Source organism: Ambystoma mexicanum, chromosome 5q (assembly GCF_040938575.1).
Source record: "Ambystoma mexicanum isolate Mex_15411 chromosome 5q, UKY_AmexF1_1, whole genome shotgun sequence".
NCBI lineage: Eukaryota > Metazoa > Chordata > Amphibia > Caudata > Ambystomatidae > Ambystoma > Ambystoma mexicanum.
Window position 1 is genome coordinate 1,339,789,177 of NC_090933.1, and position 19,007 is coordinate 1,339,808,183.

A 19,007-nucleotide genomic window follows, 5' to 3' on the forward strand; every position below is an offset into this window, starting at 1 on the left:
TTTGCCAAAGTTCTCTGACACCCCAACAATCCGGATGTTGTTCCTCCGGGAACTCGATTCGAGGTCCTCGCACTTGTTTTGAGTTTTGTGTAATTCCGTTTGGAGGGCTATGTCACGACTGTGTTGTGATATCGTATCCTCGCTTGCGCTTATCCTGTTTTCCGCCTCTGTAATATGTGCGCTCTCTTTCTCCACACGTGCTTTCAGGGATCTGATCGTCGCCACTATCATCTAGTTTTACATTCACGGCCATGAATCCATTTTGCACCAGCGTTGCTAGGCGATCTATCGGGTCATTCTCCTGCCCATTAGGTGCCGATGGGGACCTCCCTAGTCGCCCCATGCGGTTGCGAACTGGCGAAGGTGTCCCTCGGGCCGATCTTTTTCCCTCCTGCCCCCTTCTTCTTGTTGCGGCCCATGTGTTGTGGCTTGCAGTTGGAGGTGGACTGTGTTCTCCCACGTATTGTCGCCCAATGCACCGCTGTATGGCTCAAGATGGGGGGATGTTTCCCTATGCATCTACTCCTAGCACATGGTGCGTTGTTTATATACCAGGAATGAGTTTGGCAGTTGTGTGCTGGCAGGAACCCCCCCAGCCACCCTCCAGGACTGTGTGTGTGAGGGCCTTGTTAGGAGGTCCGACGGTGCTCGGGGAACAATAAGGGTGGCCCGTGTGGTCTGCCCGGCTGTGCCCGCTTGGTCTGGGGCTTCAAGGTTGTGGGCGGTTATTCCGCACCTGAGGATTTATGCTTCTCGTCCCCCGTAGTCACATAAATGCAGCCTGGTGGTCCTCCTAGATGTGCCTGTGTTGTTTAGGGTGTTGTAGGGTTGAGGGCGGCCACCTCGCGCCCGAGGATCAGTACTTATTTCCCCATAGTCACTGGAGTGCAGCCTAGTGGGCCAAGACAGCAGCTGTGGAGCGCAATGCGGGCCCCCTCCCTCGGCGGTTACCACCGTGGGCCGTGCGTTAAAAAAGCCTGCCTTGTGGGCGTTGAAAATGGGGCTCCTGCCCGGCCCAAAGTCACTTACTTGGTGTGGGGGGGCTTCCCTTCCCGCATGTCCTCGGCTTGAGTCCACACCCCCAATGGAGATTGCGGGCAGCGCCGCGCGGAGCCGTGGCCCGGGGGCAGGGCTGTGCAGCAATCACAGTGCCTCCAGCCGAGAGCAGCACACGGCCTCCGGGTTCCTCTTCCCCGCTCCTGCCTCCTCCCGTCACCTTCCACGGGTCGCGAGGAGCGTTCGCTGGCGCCGCTGCAGTCGTCTCAGGGCGGCCACACGGGCGTCTCTCAGCCGCCGGGAATGCCAGAGGCAATATCTCACCAACGCAGCCACGGTTTTTCACCGTTTATTTTCCAGGTTGTGTCTTAGGCTTTCCGCCACCAGATTCCAGCTTCTTGTTGGGTCTGGGACGGTTCTGAGAGGATTTATTTCAAATCAGGATTGTGTCCAAGCCAGAGCTCTCCCTCTAGGCGGCCATGTTTGATGTGCGCAACAGCGCCCCTTCGAACAAAACAACAAGCTTACTAGGCCCAGTGACATTGAGAACGAGCAAGTGCATGGGAGAGGGGGAGGGGAAAAAGTGCATGGAAGGTGGAGAAGTGGAGAGTGCGGAGCAAAGGAGAAACAGATAAATAATAATAAATAAATAGTGCAGCCAGCAATTGGCAAGTGCTGGGTTTAAGGCAGCAGACACGGCAGGTCTGATAAATACAGGAAGAAAAAGGGGGGGACTGTATGGGTACAGATACAGTCCCCAGTGCAAGAGGTGGCGCAGAGCGGGAGGGTGAGCAGGTACCTGGGCCTAGAGGACAGAGGGTGGCCAGGTGCATGGTGCCAAGAGAGAAGATCCAGAAGACTCCGGACAAAAAGACATTACCTCTTCTTCAGGTGAGAGTGAAGGGGACCTTGGGTCAAACCTGACAATTACATAAGCTTTCAATGAAAGTACGATATATGGAATATACTAGACTGAGTTTTCCCATGTCCTGCTCCTTTTAGTTATATAGTTAAGTCAAAATGTATACAATATAGAAATTGTATAATTGGTTTTAGATGTAATTGCGTACATACTAATGAATCTATTGGTGCAAGGATTTTTTTTAATTTGAAATGAGAATCTGTAGATTGAAACCTCTAGACATGTACTAACTAGCTGCCCAGTGTTAAACAATCTGTATAAGAAAAGTTACATACAATTTGTCAGTATCTTGATACAAATTAAGACAGATCAGTATTGGGGGACATTTTATTGGGTAATTGGTTGATTGTTACAGCTGCTGCTTATTTTATTTGGAAAGAATTGGAGAAGAACATCTCTGCTAAGATTTGAAATATTAATCTTTATATAGGGCTAAAGATTTTATCTATGACTCGTGCAAAATTCTATATAAGATTGACTGTTTTGATGCTGTGAATCTTAATATCTGTTTTTTAGGTTTTGTATATGTATAATTAAGTTAAAAATTGCATTTTATTTTGTAATTGATAAAGTTGTGTGGAAGTTTTAAATGTAAACCCAATCCACAATAATAATAAAAACAAAATATATATATATATATATATATTCAGTGTAAAAACTTTGTTAAAGGGCGTTATGGTTGAGTTGCACTAGTAAAAACCTATGAAATTTGCCACTTATGGTAGCGCAACTTAACCATAACGTCCCTTTAACAAAGTTTTTTCACTGAATTTCATAGGTTTTTAGTAGGACAATTTAATAATAATAACTCTGACTTTATGTACATGTCAAATTGAACATACTGAACCCCCTCTACTGCGTTTGATGTCCGCAAACTCTTTTAATGTCCGCGGACATGTTCGGACAACAGCACCACTACCCAAAAACTCTGGGGGGGTATATTTAATTGTTATATCATAACATATTAACATTTTACAAATTCACAAACCAGCACACATACACATTATATGTAGTAATACATAAGAAGTGTCACCCATATATGTAACACACTAACCATTCATTTAAATACAATATGTTCTAAAATGGAATATACCAAAAGAAGAAAGATAGGCTTCCAACATAATTACCTCACAGACACTCCACAACCAAGAACAGCAGCAGATCTACAGACCGCTTACAGCATACCTTACCTGAAATAGTAAGTGTACTGCATTTTACTCATATATTTATACATTTTCTGTATTAGATTAAAAGAAATATTATGTTTGTTTTCTCACAGAAATGTCTAGTACTCTGGAGTGGCTAGAGGAGCATATCCCACATGAGGAAATGTCAGAAGATAGTGAATCTAATGGTACACTTTACAATATATACCCGTTATTATTTTATATAAATTTAACATATATATATTTTTTTGTACAGAGCATACCAAAATAGAAAGTACTACAGAAAAAGATGTTATGGGTAAGACTCTTCGCAGCATACAAGAAAAAATGGATCTACTTTTGGCTAATTTTAATCATTTAAAAACCTTTGTGGAAGATCATTTTAAACAAAAGACCACGTACCGGTCCCCCCTCACCATATCCCAGTCAATTATCCCCAAACCCTCTCCATGAACTAAAACGTTTTGATGAGACTTCCATCCCTTCTTCACCTCATACAAATCCTGTTGAAACCCCTAATTCTCCTATTTTCGTTTCTGTTTCTGCCTCACCTGTCATAAATTAATCACACATGTTAAATAAAGTTACATTTTTATATTGTGTTCTAATTCATTTCATGTTTTTTTTTTTAAAAGCAATTTAGGTGTCCGCGGACAGCCCGGGTGTCTGGAATGTCCGTGAAGAAACGAAAACGGAGGTGTCCTGAAGAACACTATACCTGTCCGTACTGTTCGCTAGCAAGTTGAAACTGTTCTAAGAACACTTGCGGTGTCCTGAAATGTTCGTAAATAAACAAAATGGGGGTGTCCTGAGAACGGTATGCCTGTCTGTTTTGTTCGTAGGCAGGTTGAAACTGTTCTAAGAACATATCATTGCCCTGTAATGTTCGTAAATAAACTAAATAGGGGTGTCCTTAGAACACTATACCTCTCTGTAATATTTACATGCAAGTTGAAACTGTTCTAAGAACACATGTGGTGCCCTCAAATGTGCGTAAATAAACAAAGTGGAGGTGTCCTGAGAACGCTATGTCTGTCCGTATTGTTCGCAAGCAAGTTGAAACTGTTCTAAGAACAAACGCATGTCCGTAACTGTTCGTTTGACGTGTGACGCACTTTTAATTACTTCAGGACCCGCCCCGTGTCGGTAGAACATCAACGCGCATGCGCAAACCAATGTCCGTGCCTTTGGTGTCCTGCGGACAGCCGCTCCCTTCGCGGACATATTCGCGAAGCGATCATGTGACCGCGCCCACGCTGATCATGTGTTTTGAATGCGGACACTGTTCGTGTCCCCGAACAATTTAAAAGTACATTTTCAAGTAATCCACAATATTTATCAATAAAAACTCACCATAGCACAAGTCCCACATACTAATTCTGATTTTCTACAAACTTTTTGAACCTTTTTTTGTGTTCGATCTGTCCGCGGACAGAGCGCATGTCCGTGAACCGCATATAAGCACCCCTATAAAAGAAAACGCCTTAGAGCTTAATCTCATTGTGTTTCTGGCTATTCTACAGAGCACAGCGAATTTTACTGCCACCTGCAGATTTCAATCTTGAACCTGATGGCATCCATGGCTGCACTGCTGCCACTAAAACGTTTTGATGAGACTTCCATCCCTTCTTCACCTCATACAAATCCTGTTGAAACCCCTAATTCTCCTATTTCTGTTTCTGCCTCACCTGTCATAAATTAATCACACATGTTAAATAAAGTTACATTTTTATATTGTGTTCTAATTCATTTCATGTTTTTTTTTTTAAAAACAATTTAGGTGTCCGCGGACAGCCCGGGTGTCTGGAATGTCCGTGAAGAAACGAAAACGGAGGTGTCCTGAAGAACACTATACCTGTCCGTACTGTTCGCTAGCAAGTTGAAACTGTTCTAAGAACACTTGCGGTGTCCTGAAATGTTCGTAAATAAACAAAATGGGGGTGTCCTGAGAACGGTATGCCTGTCTGTTTTGTTCGTAGGCAGGTTGAAACTGTTCTAAGAACATATCATGTGCCCTATAATGTTCGTAAATAAACTAAATAGGGATGTCCTTAGAACACTATACCTCTCTGTAATATTTACATGCAAGTTGAAACTGTTCTAAGAACACATGTGGGGCCCTCAAATGTGCGTAAATAAACAAAGTGGAGGTGTCCTGAGAACGCTATGTCTGTCCGTATTGTTCGCAAGCAAGTTGAAACTGTTCTAAGAACAAACGCCTGTCCGTAACTGTTCGTTTGACGTGTGACGCACTTTTAATTACTTCAGGACCCGACCCGTGTCCGTAGAACATCAACGCGCATGCGCAAACCAATGTCCGTGCCTTTGGTGTCCTGCGGACAGCCGCTCCCTTCGCGGACATATTAGCGAAGCGATCATGTGACCGCGCCCACGCTGATCATGTGTTTTGAATGCGGACACTGTTCGTGTCCCCGAACAATTTAAAAGTACATTTTCAAGTAATCCACAATATTTATCAATAAAAACTCACCAGAGCACAAGTCCCACATACTAATTCTGAGTTTCTACATACTTTTTGAAACTTTTTGAACCTTTTTTTGTGTTCGATCTGTCCGCGGACAGAGCGCATGTCCGTGAACCGCATGTAAGCACCCCTATAAAAGAAAACGCCCTAGAGCTTAATCTCATTGTGTTTCTGGCTATTCTACAGAGCACAACGAATTTTACTGCCACCTGCAGATTTCAATCTTGAACCTGATGGCATCCATGGCTGCACTGCTGCCACCTGGTGCTACATCTGCCTCAGCACCACCCCCACCCTCTCTACCACCACCACCTCCCCAAGGTCCTGAAGAGGGGAACAGGAGTGAGGATGCAGAGGAGGAAGAAGAGGATGACGAGGATGAGGTAGTTGAACTCCTTACTACCCGCCCTCAGCGTGTGTCTTGGGTGTGGCGGTTATTTACAATTCGTGGGAATGGTCCTAAGGCTTGTGCGAACCAAGTCACCTGCAACGAGTGGTACTCAGTCGCGGGAGGCTCGGTTCGTACAGTTTTGGGACCACTACCATGAAGCGACACCTAAGGTCATTTCACACTGGGGCCATTCGCAGGGTTGTACCTTGCGAGGAGCGTAGCAGGTTGACTTCCTCTACTTCATCCTCCGTTTCTGATCCTGTCACCACAAGGAACACTCCTGTGGGACAGCGTATTCCTCAAGCTGCCTCACAGGCCATACACAATGCTGATGACCCTTACCTTTCGAGGGTCACAGTTGTGTGTATGTACTGCGACGCAGTACTCTGCAGGGGTGAGCGACTTCGCAGTGCTTTTGAGACTATCGTCTCAGAGCACGAGAAGATCTGCTCACTACCCAAATAAAACCCTCTCTACATCTTCCTCTCTCAGCACGCCCTTTCTTATCCCCGTGGTTGGTGTCCCCCCTTTACGCCCCTTCCCCTCCTCTCCTAGTGTGTCTTGTATAAAAAAAACAAAAAAATATAAAACAACAAAAATCTAAAAAAATAAGGCTCTTTTCAGAGCCGCCTTTCACAGTTAAATAGAAGTGAAAATAAATGAAGCAGGGCCATTTGTATTTTTTAAATGTCTGCAGACAGTCCGCAGACATCTAAAATTTTGGGGTGCTACCCTATCATAACCATTGCAATTTTCTCTGGGAGGAAGTGGTGACTCTGAAAAGAGCCTTTTGGTGGTGTTTCTGTTTGAAAAATTGTAAATACTCAACGCCTACTACAAAATGGATGCTGTAATTCAAAAAAAGGTCGCAATGCATTTTGTATATTTCTCCGAAAAATCTGATTGCCAGCATAAGTTTGATGGACTATATCTCTGCGAAAAATGTATGTACTACGAAACATATTTTCATTGTGAAAAGAGGACATGCCAGAATCTCTTAGAAAGGCACAAACCGCCTTATTGACATTGCGCTTTGCTTTCTCCATTTGTGGACTTAATGAAGAAGAACGAAGCCACATTTGTCTCTGCGCAATCCGTGAAATAATTACTTGAGAATTTCGAAACATGTCCATGACCTTCCCAAGTCCTTCTTTCATTGAAAATTGCAATGAAATTCCAGACACATGTCCTAAACTGTTCCCTCCTCAATTAATTATAATTATATCTGGATGTTGCTCTGTCTCCAAAGTAGGACAGAGAGGTAGCAAGTCCAGCCACTTCATTCCACGTACTCCATGCCAGTGTATTTCCACACGTGGAAATCCAAGATCTACAGCTACTCCACAGCTTTCTGCATGCACCTTCAACCAATGTATCCACGAATCTCCCAAAATCCAAACAATCTGTTTTCTGAAACACACAGCCATAGCTATCTGTTCTTCTCTCAGCAAAAAGAGTATCTGAGAAACTCTCTACTGGCACAACACATCCACTAAACTTTCCTGACCAATCACTTTCTATGCTCATTCTAATTTGCATGGCTTCCCAACCCAAAAATCCCTGGATGTAACACCCGATGTCCGCGAACTACCGCAATGTCCGCGGACATATCGTAACATGGACAGCCCTTCTACCATTTCCACTTCAGCCTCTGTGCCATTCGCTCATTGGATGTAGCTAAGAAGTCACATGACCATCTACCAATCACATAGAAGACCTCTACATCTAACTGCATCATCATAGATCAGCACTGCACATGTACTGTGAATCTCTCTTGAGTACAAGTGCCAATTTCATTGGAAAGCACCTTCTACAAGAAATACTGTACAAGTCTCCAAGATTTCTACTTGCAGCTCCATGCATATCCATATGCATGAACACTAACTACAGGTATGCATATTTTCTGTAAAGTACATGTACAATTCTTCTAGTTTCATATAAACAGATTAACTGACTTTTACCTTGTATAATCTGTAAAATGAACTTGCTGTCTTTTTTTCCATTTCCTAAAATCAATTGTCACTTACAAACCTTTATACTATTTAATTTCTTTTTACACACACATAATCAAATCATGTTGAAGTAACATTTTTTAAATAAAATATATAGACTGCATATAGTCAAACAAAATTGCATGCACACACTATGTTCAAATCTCAAACAACAATACTTGTACAATAACATAAACTTTTATTTATTTATTTACTTATATTTATATAGCGCAAGCAGCCCATGACATTGAGGCACTACTACTTGCAAGAGCTTAGTTACAGGAACAGTGGTATTCACTGGTACATTATGAATTTCACAAGGCATAGTAAAGATATTTTGTTTGCTACAGTTAGTCATTGCAATACAGTTTATTCATTAAGAACATATGATATTTATTCAACTGGTGCGATGTATCTTATGTGAATAAGATCGTTTTAATGGTTTTGAGGAAGGCGCTGAGGATGTCAATTAAAAAAATCAATGTCTAAATTAAAAACAGCGCTATATACAAACAAAATTACTAATTTGTTTCATTTATAATTGCAGTGAAGACCATTCTCCTGAAAAGAAACAGCCGAATGTGAAGTACAAAGAACAACTAAGAAGTAACCTGCTCATTTTAGAAAAAAAGTAAGTTGAATACCATTAATATTTGTATTATTACTCAAACACACTGTAAGGTTAATTCATGCTATGTCCGTGCCTAAAAATAGAGATTGTGCACCATTCTGTCCAAAAATGCCCATTTCTTAAACAGCGATTTACAGCCAGAATGGCCTACGAATTCCTATTTTTCGACACACAAATTACCCAACTCAGCCGCTAGAATTTTGATGTTATAGAACAAACACCTGTTTTAATTGTATAGCATTAGATTTACTATTTGTACTTCTCCACACCACTAGCTTACTTTTTTCTGTCATATGAACCCCAGTTTAGTAACACATTAATTCAAGAATATCCATCCCTACTAGTTGTAGTTGCCCAATGCACAATCACACACCATTACATACATCTTTATCATCTTACTCAAACACTCATGCACACAGCACACATACATTGCAGAACACCCCAACCTTCTTTATTTTTTCAACAGACCCTAAAGAATGCCTACCAAAAATCAAGTCCGTAGAAAGCAACGCAGAAGCAGAACAAATGAAAATAGAAGTGTCCAACATAAGCATCCATCTCTAGCAGAATTTATAAGAAAAGTTGAAACAAAACAGCTAATACAGTCATTTAGTGAAACAAAAGAAGTTTCAAGTACAGAAAGTTTGCCTCCTCTATCAAAATGTAAACAAACCAGAAAACAATTAACAAAAAATCAACTATCACTACAGATAAAACTGCTTTGATAAATCTTGATATAGTGCAAAGTAAGCATACCAAGAAAAGTATTTTAGCTAAAATGTTCCATCACAGAGTCCTTCAAAATCTTATAAAAACAGGAGAGAAACCAGGTTCAACCCTTAAAACCTATCGTAGGAAATTAATCTTAGAAGCGTTGAAAAGAAAGTTATTTATTTTAGTGTTAAACAAAATGAAACCACTAACAAAACTAATGACTAAATTATAAAAAAGACTTCTCAATAAACGAAATGTCAAGAGAAAGAACTTTTTAAATATCTGCAGAGGTGAATGGAGTCACACTACAAGCACAGAACCATACTTTAATGAAGAAGCATACAAACAAAAGCAAACAAATACAATTGCCATACATAGCAGTGGTCGAGGTTATGAAAAAGTTAATAATACCATAATGGAACAACAAGTACTGCTTACAAAAATATGCCCTGAAAACTTAGAATTACCTCTCCATTCAACCGAATCAGAATGCCTAGTGTACAAATGGCCATGCACGTCAATTTGTAACATTCCCAAAAACATTTTTTAAGTCTTTACACCAATTCCTCAATCAATATGTGAAAGGCAAAGACAAAATCAAAATTAAACTACTGCAAAATATGGATACCTGTCCAGTGCGCAAGTACACAGGACTACAAGGACATTCATTGGCCTGCATTACAGGACCTATTTGCAAAACCTCCTTCATGATATCAAAAGGATATCAACACATCATTCAACTATAAGAAATGTAGTCTATAAACTGTACTATGCTAAACGTCCTGCTTTAGCACTAGCCAATTTAAATAACATTCTTCTACATGGTACAGCAAAAGACCTACTTGAAGAAATAGACTATATCCAGAAAAAATATTTTGGAAGTGAAAGCCACTTACAAAATGAAATAGCTTTAAACCAAATTAGCAACAATTCTATGCATGGCAACCTTTTACTACACACATGCAAAAAAGAAATACTAAAATTTAAAAGTACATCAGCTCAAGTACCAAATCATGTGTGTGTATGTTGCCGCAGAACTTTTTATAAAAGTAACACAAAAACTGTAGACCTATCATACAAAATAGAAGACAATGAAGATTCTAAATGGTTTGAATTAGCTCTCTACCTTATAGCAGAAAACAAATACGAAATAACTGACCCCTTAATACTTTGCGGTTACTGCACTACAAAACTTGACAACAACCAAACTCCTTCACGTGCTATCACAAATAATTTGGAATTATGTCCACTACCAAAACCCCTACAACAACTTCATTTATATTAGAGCATCATAATTCAAACAGTACACCCATTTCAAGCAATAAAACGCCTTCACCCAAAAACAGCAAAATTACCTCCCTCTGAATTAGTGAAAGGTATTTGTGGAAAAGTAGTGTATTTACCATTAGATCTAAAAGAAAATGTGCACACTCTAGGAGTGCAACATCCAATTCAGCAATCTTTAATTATCTTAGTAAATGGAGTACCTACAAAAGACAAAAAAATATGGCAACTGCTGGTAGATTTACATAAAGTTAGACAAGCCTTGCAATATCTTAAAGAAAATAATGAATACTACAAAGAAATTAATATTGAAGAAAACTTGAAGGATACAACTGAAATAATTCAAGAGACACAAGAAGCTGGTCAATTTGAGCTCCTAGATCCTGCTACAATATCAAATACTTTAGACCATTATACAATTCACCCATTGCACTCTAATGACACCATAGAAGATGCATTAGAAACATACCAAAGTCGTCAAACAAAAGGATCACCAATCAGCATATGGGAAAAAAGTATAGAAGCACGTGCTTTTCCTCTACTCTTTCCTACTGGCAAAGGAGAAAGGTACGATGATAGACCTATTCAAATATCAGCATCAGAATACCGCTCATTACGGATGTATTCTGAAGATCCGAGATTTAGACAAAATGTGGAATACATATTCCACCTACTCTTTGAAAGTGAACTAGCAACTTTATGTTACAGAGTTGAACACACATTAAAATCAGGATCCCACTTTCAAAATATGTCAGCGACACAATTATTACAAAAAGTGCAACAAAAATATGAGGTTTTACAATTAAATATTACAAATCTATTAGCAAATATGCGTGGTACTAAAGAGTACTGGTTTCGACATCATGGAGATGTACGTTGTATGATCAGAAACCTTGGCCCACCCACTTGGTTTGTTACATTAAGTTGTGCAGAATATGCATGGGAAGATTTACATGATTTCCTACGCATATCAAACAAAAACAAAACAAACATAGATATACTAACACCTGGAGAACTTGGTTCTCTGGATCCTGTTAATGTTTCAGATATTTTCACCATCACTTCATTGCTATGCTACACTTTATTTGTAATAAAACTGTTCCTCCCCTTGGAGAAGTGCAACACTTCTTTTGGGGAAAAGAATACCAAGCCACATGCTCTTATGGATTAAAGATGCTCCTAAGTTTGGTCAAGACAGTGATGCCACTGTTTTACAGTTTATTGAAAAATATGTCACTTGTGAAATTCCATCAGAAGCCACAAATAGTGATCTTCATGCACACATTTTACAATTTCAAAGACACAAATGTGGCAAATATTGTCGTTGCAAATACAAAAACAAAGGGAAATACTACACCAAATGCTGCTTTGGTTTGCATAGACCGGTTACAAATACAGGTCAAGTGAACAACCTCATGTCTTCAGTTAGGCATATTGTTAAAGGTAAGTCACCTAAAAATACATATTACATAAAAAGAACAGAAGAAGAAAAATATATCAATGATTACAATGCAATCATTGCCCACTTATGGAATGCAAACATAAATGTGCAATACATTGCAGACAATTCCACTGCAGTTGCACAATATGTTACAGCATACTTAACCAAAGCAGAAAAAAACAGAGCTCCAAGACCTCTGGAATGACCTGTCATCAGATAAAACAGTGTCTCAGAAATTATACAGCTTGGGCATAAAAATGCTCTCCCATAGAGAATGTGGATCCTATGAAGCAGCAGATCGTTTAACTGGTACTGCATTATATGGTAAATCTGAAAATATAGTATGGCTAAGTCTTGGTCCTGCTAAATCTAGAAAAAGAGTTCTAAAATCATACAAAGATATAGAAACAATAGCCAAACATGATCCCAACAGCCAAGACATTTTAAAAAACAATTTATTGGACACATACTACCCAAAAAGAAGTAATACTTTGGAAACCATGTGTCTATACCTCATAGCCCAAAACTTCACATACAGAAATAATATTAAACCTGATGGAAAAAAAAGGTAAATACAGAGTGACAAACTGTGAAGGCAGCTTAGTAAAACTCACCATACCAAATTTTATTAATCATATCAAATTGTCATTAAAGACTCCTCAACATAAAGAACTATATTACATGTCTCTGCTACAACTCTTTAAACCATGGAGAAAAGAAGAAGAAATACTAGATAACTATGACTCAAAGCAAATGAAAGTACTTTTAACTGATGTAAACTTTACACAGTACAAAACAATGTTGCACAATGAACAGCAACACGAAGAACTACTGCAGGCCCAACTAGATAAGGACACTCCTGACAGTAGTCAACCTTCTGTAACAGGAAGCCAAGAACCACTGGGAGAACCACTAATAACAAATGAGGCATAATTAGCTATGACAGAAGTAGAAATCACCATGTGTCAGTATGAAGATAAAGAAGGCTTAACTATACTACAATCAAAACTAAACAATGAGCAACGTAGCATTTTTGAAGAAGTAACAAAAGAAATTGCACATGGTGTACGTCATGAAAACAAAGAATGCACCTGCCAAAATTACAGACATATACTACTGTACGTCAGTGGTGAAGCTGGTTCTGGCAAAACATTCCTAATCAAAATCATCAGTAAGTTCCTTCAACAATTGACAAACTGTCAGCTGTTGTCACTGCCCCCACAGGTTTAGCTGCCTACAACATAGGCGGTGTCACTTTACACCGATTACTACTCCTGCCAGTAGAACACCAAAACAAATTTGACTATTACAAACTTTCTACAGAAGCTGCAATGGAACTACGCAGAGTATTAAAACAAATGAAAATGCTACTAATAGATGAAGGGAGCATGGTGCCCAACCTAATGTTGGCTTTGATTCACCTCAGATTACAAGGAGTACTCAAAACAAACTACGAAGAGCTCTTTGCAGGAAAACACATTATTGTTTTCGGAGATCTTCAATTGACACCAGTAAAAGGTGAGCCTGTTTTTAAAACATTAGGACACAAACTCTGCCGTAAAACTGTTGGCAGCATTGGAAATGTCAACCTTTGGCAACATTTCCAATACAGAGAATTAACAGAAAACATGCGGCAATCTGCAGATCTCACTTATGCCAACATCTTAAAAAGTATTAGAGTTGGTATACTATCTAAAGAAGCACACGCAATATTGAAAACCCGGCACATTCATGCACTTTATGGCGATAATGCATGTGCTACAGATGTTATGGAAAAATTGGCACATAAAAATGTCAATTGTATGGCCTTAATGCCAACTCTTGCAAGCTGTTTCAAATTCAATGAAATAATGTTAAATAAAGAAATGCAACCAATAATGGAAATTAGCGCCACAGACAAACTAGATGTACATGGTATGACACTACCCATGTGTGAGCAAGCCACAACAAGACTAAATAGTTGAGAAAATTCAATCTCCAACACATATGGGTTGGAAAAGATATTAAAATTATCCTTAAATTGCAGAGTAATGCTTAAACGTACACTTGAAGTGGACTAAGGACTAGTTAATGGAAAACTGGGTACAGTTGTTGGCTTTCAAACATACCCACGTGACAACAAAATTCAGTGTGTCAATATTCTCTTTGACAAACTTTCAGAAGTAAAAAGGATAGGATGCTCAACAGCTCGATTCCTTCTCTTCAAAGACATGTATGCACGCAGAGAACAATTTTCTCTAACTCTTGCATACGCAGTCACCATTCATAAATCACAAGGTATTACCCGAGACAAAGCAATGATCGACATTGGTAACACAGTCTGTTATCACTCTTACGTACACTTGACGGTCTATTTCTAATCAACTTTGATGCAAGTAAAGTAAACGCTGATATTCCTTGCATTTTAGAATACAATAGACTTCACTCACTATACACCCCCATCTAAACACATATTCTGTTCCACAAAAAGTAAAACGTAAAAGAAAACTAAATCAAACAGAAATGCAACAGGATGTCACTGCAAATCCTCCAAAGAGAGTAAAAGAAACGAAAACGTCATCAAGTACCACAAACATAAAAGAACCAATAAGGGAAAGTAAACCAGGTACTTTGTCAAAGAAGGAAGACAAACTAAAAAAAAAAATCAATCAGATACATACCTACCTGGTCCATTTAAACTCTCAAATATAGTTGGAGTAAGTTGCTACACAAATGTAGAAATGAATATTCTATTTCAATTGCCACCAATTGTTGACAACATTTACTTACACGGTACAGACTAATTGTGTCTGCAAATGTTAGTACTTCATAGAAACGCAACAAACAATCCTGACAACACGTATAGTGTTTATGGAATAAGACAACAATTGGACTACTGTGCTGGAATGGTTAAATTCACTATAAACTCACAGGAAGATCCACAAGAATTTCTAATGTACTTACTACAAGTACTGGAAAATAAAAACATACCATAAATGAAATCTTCCAGATTTCATACATGTGGAGACATACATGCACTCTCTGCAACAATGTGACACAAGAACAAATCCCCAATGAAGGCTTTATATATATATCAATACCTAATTGTGAATCCATTCCATTTCAGTAACTTGTACAAAATGCAAACTATGGTAGATTATGTACTAACTGCAATTCGGATAATCGCTCCACCTTATTAATACAAACACATAGTAAATACGTAATACTAATGCTTCTACGTTCAATGCAGATGGTACCAAAACAACTGCAAGCTGACTGGATTCACACATGGTCAAGTATCACTTGGTAAGAAAACCTTCACAACAATAGGTATAAACTACCACGCAGGAGCCACAACCAATTCAGGTCACTACACTGCATATATAAAAAAGAAATGTGGATGGTTTGAATGTAATGATAGTACCATTACTCTAAAGCAGAGATTACCAGCAAATCTTTCAAACGCTATTTAATGTTCTTAAAACCAAAATGTATTAACTAAACTGTACTTAAACCTTAACTAACCTTGTAGTAAACAAATATAAACTGTTAGAATATTCCAACAGGTATCTAACTGCCCAAAGATTCTACAACAAGTAATCAGATAAATGAATACCACTAAATTAGAGCAAAAAATAGATAGTTGGAATACACCAACTTGTATATAACTAACCCAAAATTTTACAATATACAAACTAATTAATCAATACCACTAAATTATATAAAAAAAAAATAGACAGTTAGAATACACCAATTGGTATCTAAGTGCCCCGATATTTTACAATATCCAAACAGATAAATCAATACCACTAAAATATATAAAGAAATACAGTTAGCATACGCCAACTGCTATCTAACTACTACAAAATTTTACAATATCCAAACAAATAAATGATATGTAACTGCTCCAAAAATCTGCAACAAGCCAATATATAGAGCATTAGCCAGAAACAAGTGAACACTGAAAACAAACAAATAGACTGTAGCATAACATTTTTTAAATCCAACATGGATTTATTTTTCTCCCACAGACCCAATGATTTTAGCAACAAACACAGAAACTGAGCAAATTGCACAGTACACTGGTTTGTAATGAACTAAATATGAGGGTAAAAAAAAAATGTTGATTATTCAATGTTATAAGTCGTTACAAAATACCAATACTAACATGATCTTTTCTTTTATCACAGAAATGAACAAGAAATACATGTACTCCAGTTACTAAACCAAACAGTAAGTACATTATAATAAGTACAACCATCACAGCATATCACACCCATAGTGGCTTATAACTTTGTTCCTTATAAATTTGTTTTTGGATCCCAAAGTTATAAGCCACTATGATTGTGATATGCTGCGGTGGTTGTGGCCTGGGCATAGAGTCTTCGGTGCATGGCCATATGGCCATGCTCCCAAGAGACTATGCCCTGGCCACAACCACCGCAGCATATCACACCCATAAAGTCAAACATTTTAACTATGCCTTATGGGAACTTTTAATGTCCGCGGACATAATGAGTGTTCTTAGAACACTTTCAACTTGCCAGCGAACAATACGGACAGCGTCCTCAGGAAACCCCCATTTTGTTTATTTACGAACATTTCAGGACACCGCGAGTGTTCTTAGAACACTTTCAAGTTGCCAGCGAACAATACGGACAGCATCCTCAGGACACCCCCATGTTGTTTATTTACGAACATTTTAGTACACGGCGAGTGTTCTTAGAACACTATCAACTTATCTACGAACAAAACGGACAGACATATCGTTCTAAGGACACCCCCATTTGATTTATTTACAAACATTTCAAGACACCGCGTTCTCAGGACACCCCCATTTTATTTATTTAACAACATTTCAGAACACCGCGAGTGTTCTTAGAACAATTTCAACTTACCAGCGAACAATACGGACAGCGTCCTCAGGACACCCCCAACTTCTTTACTTAAGGACATTTCAGGACACCGCGAGTGTTCTTAGAACAGTTTCACCTTGCTTGTGAACAACACGGACACATATTGCGTCCTCAGAACACCCCCATTTAGTTTTTTTAGAACATTTCAGAACAGCCGTGTTGTCCGCAGACAAATCGAACACAACAAGAGGGTCTACCACATAAAAAAATACATTTAACCCATCTCATACTCTTCCACCCTCCCCAAACACTCTTACATACCAACACACTCTACTAAATACAATTTTTCAACAAAGTTTCACTGCGCTGTCCGCGAATCCAAGTTGATGGGCGCTACTGAAAATCTGACGCGCTTCACGCTCTACGCCGTCCAATCGGCAAACACGTTGCATGTCCGCGGACATGACGTAAGCCGATTGGCCAATCAGGACAGTGTCTGCGGAGCGAACAGGGAAGTGTGTCCGTGGACCGAACACAGATATCACTCATTTCATTTTTACCTACTTTTTGGTCATTTTAAAAAAAAACTACTGGATGGATTTTTACCAAATTTGCAAAAGCACGCTTTCGGGACCAAGCCGCTACTCCTGGTCCAAATTTGGTGAAATCCGTGCTCTTCCTATGGTAACAGCAACTTAACCATAACTACATGGCCACTACTATATATATATATATATATATATATATATATATTCCTAAACTACACTAATCGGAATCAAAACAAACACCTTTTCCTAGGAGGGTTCCTTCAGGAGTTGCTCACAGGCTCCTTTAGGCTCACTGTTTTCATCTCATGCCCCATGTATCCAGATCTTCAACTTTCACTTCTTGGAACTCACTGGATCCTTGGAATATTAATCGTTAGGCTTCTCCCCCACTATTGGGTCTTCAGTATTCTTAAAAGGTCTCTCCTAGACCTTGCATTGCTCAGTCTCCTTTAGACCTTGGGTTTCAGGTTTCACAACAGGTTGGCCCTGTATTGAGTTTTTCTCGAACTCCACCACCTCCTCGTACAGGGTCCTTTTCAGACAGTTGCAATCTCTTGTCCATCTGCCACAATAATCATCCCTCTTCCAGAGGTGTGAAAAACCTTTGGCTCTGGCTTTCCAATCCCTGAAGGGACTTGAGAGGTGCTGTTGGGCCCTCTGGCCAGCCTTCCTTTTCCAGGGCTTCCTAGGCTTGCCAATTGTTCACCTCTCCCTCCAGCCTCTCCCAAACAATGGTCCTTCCAGTCTTGTCTCTCCACCAACCTCCCCTTCATATCAAGGAAGCATCAGCAAGTGCATCTGCTTCCTCTAGATCCAACACCCTGAAGGAATGTTCCCATTCCCATTTATATCCAAAAGGCTGTAGAGTGTTTTGTAAGCCTGGCTGTGATTGGTTGTTTTACTCTGTGAAGGGGGTATCTGTACTCCTATATGGTTGGGGTAGAAGCATATGGTTGGGGTGGAAGCACAGAGCACCCCAGCCAAGGTTCTCTATATGGCTGCAGTGGACGAGCAACCAAGGTTTAAGCTCTCAAGGGGTGATGCAGGCTGGTTCTTAAGTACAGTGAGTCTCCAAGCCCCCAAAACGGAATGTCCACACACTCTGTAGGTGATAACTGTAAGGAAGGCATGTTATCAAACAGTAAGACTGACACAGGTGTCTACAGTTCAAGCGTGTTTATTGAACTTCAATTGGATTTCAAAAATGCCTATCTAATCCTATATCTAAAGATGGGAGCAAGCTACAACCATTAAATAATAATAAAGCAGTCCTAGTGGTGTCTTGTCAAAATAAAAGAGCCTATGCTAATAAACCTATTTCCAATCCTTACTTCTCAATACAAATGGTGTGGGAAACAATGTTGTACAAAAGAAAGTGTTCAGGAAATTATGTGTTGGGACAGTTAAGCCGTTAGCTTCCCTTCCACACGTTTTCAGCATGGGACAAGTTGGCACACTCGAGCTTAGCACATACTCTAGTTTTTCTAGCACAAGGATGCGGTTCAAAATCTCAATATCTGGGCCTTCTGTATCAAAGTCTCTTTGCTATTCAAAGTCTCTTACTTCAGAGGGTCTGATGCGACAAACAAACATTCAAAGTTCC

General features: G+C 39.5%; 1 protein-coding gene across 7 annotated transcripts in view; it reads left to right on the forward strand.

Annotated features, from left to right (window-relative positions):
* MFSD3 (major facilitator superfamily domain containing 3) overlaps nt 1-19,007 on the forward strand; it is a 926,467-nt gene that overhangs the window by 809,285 nt on the left and 98,175 nt on the right. For 2 of the 7 annotated variants that reach the window (XM_069621958.1, XM_069621961.1), the window contains 2 exons: nt 3,341-3,382; nt 3,720-3,899. The exons of 3 other annotated variants lie outside the window; for them this stretch is intronic. In XM_069621958.1, the coding sequence (XP_069478059.1) occupies nt 3,341-3,382; nt 3,720-3,727 (50 nt within the window). In that variant the 3' untranslated portion in view covers nt 3,728-3,899. Of the gene's footprint in view, nt 1-3,340; nt 3,383-3,719; nt 3,900-19,007 lie in introns of those variants that run through there. 2 more of the 7 variants (XM_069621960.1, XM_069621957.1) reach the window with 1 other exon arrangement.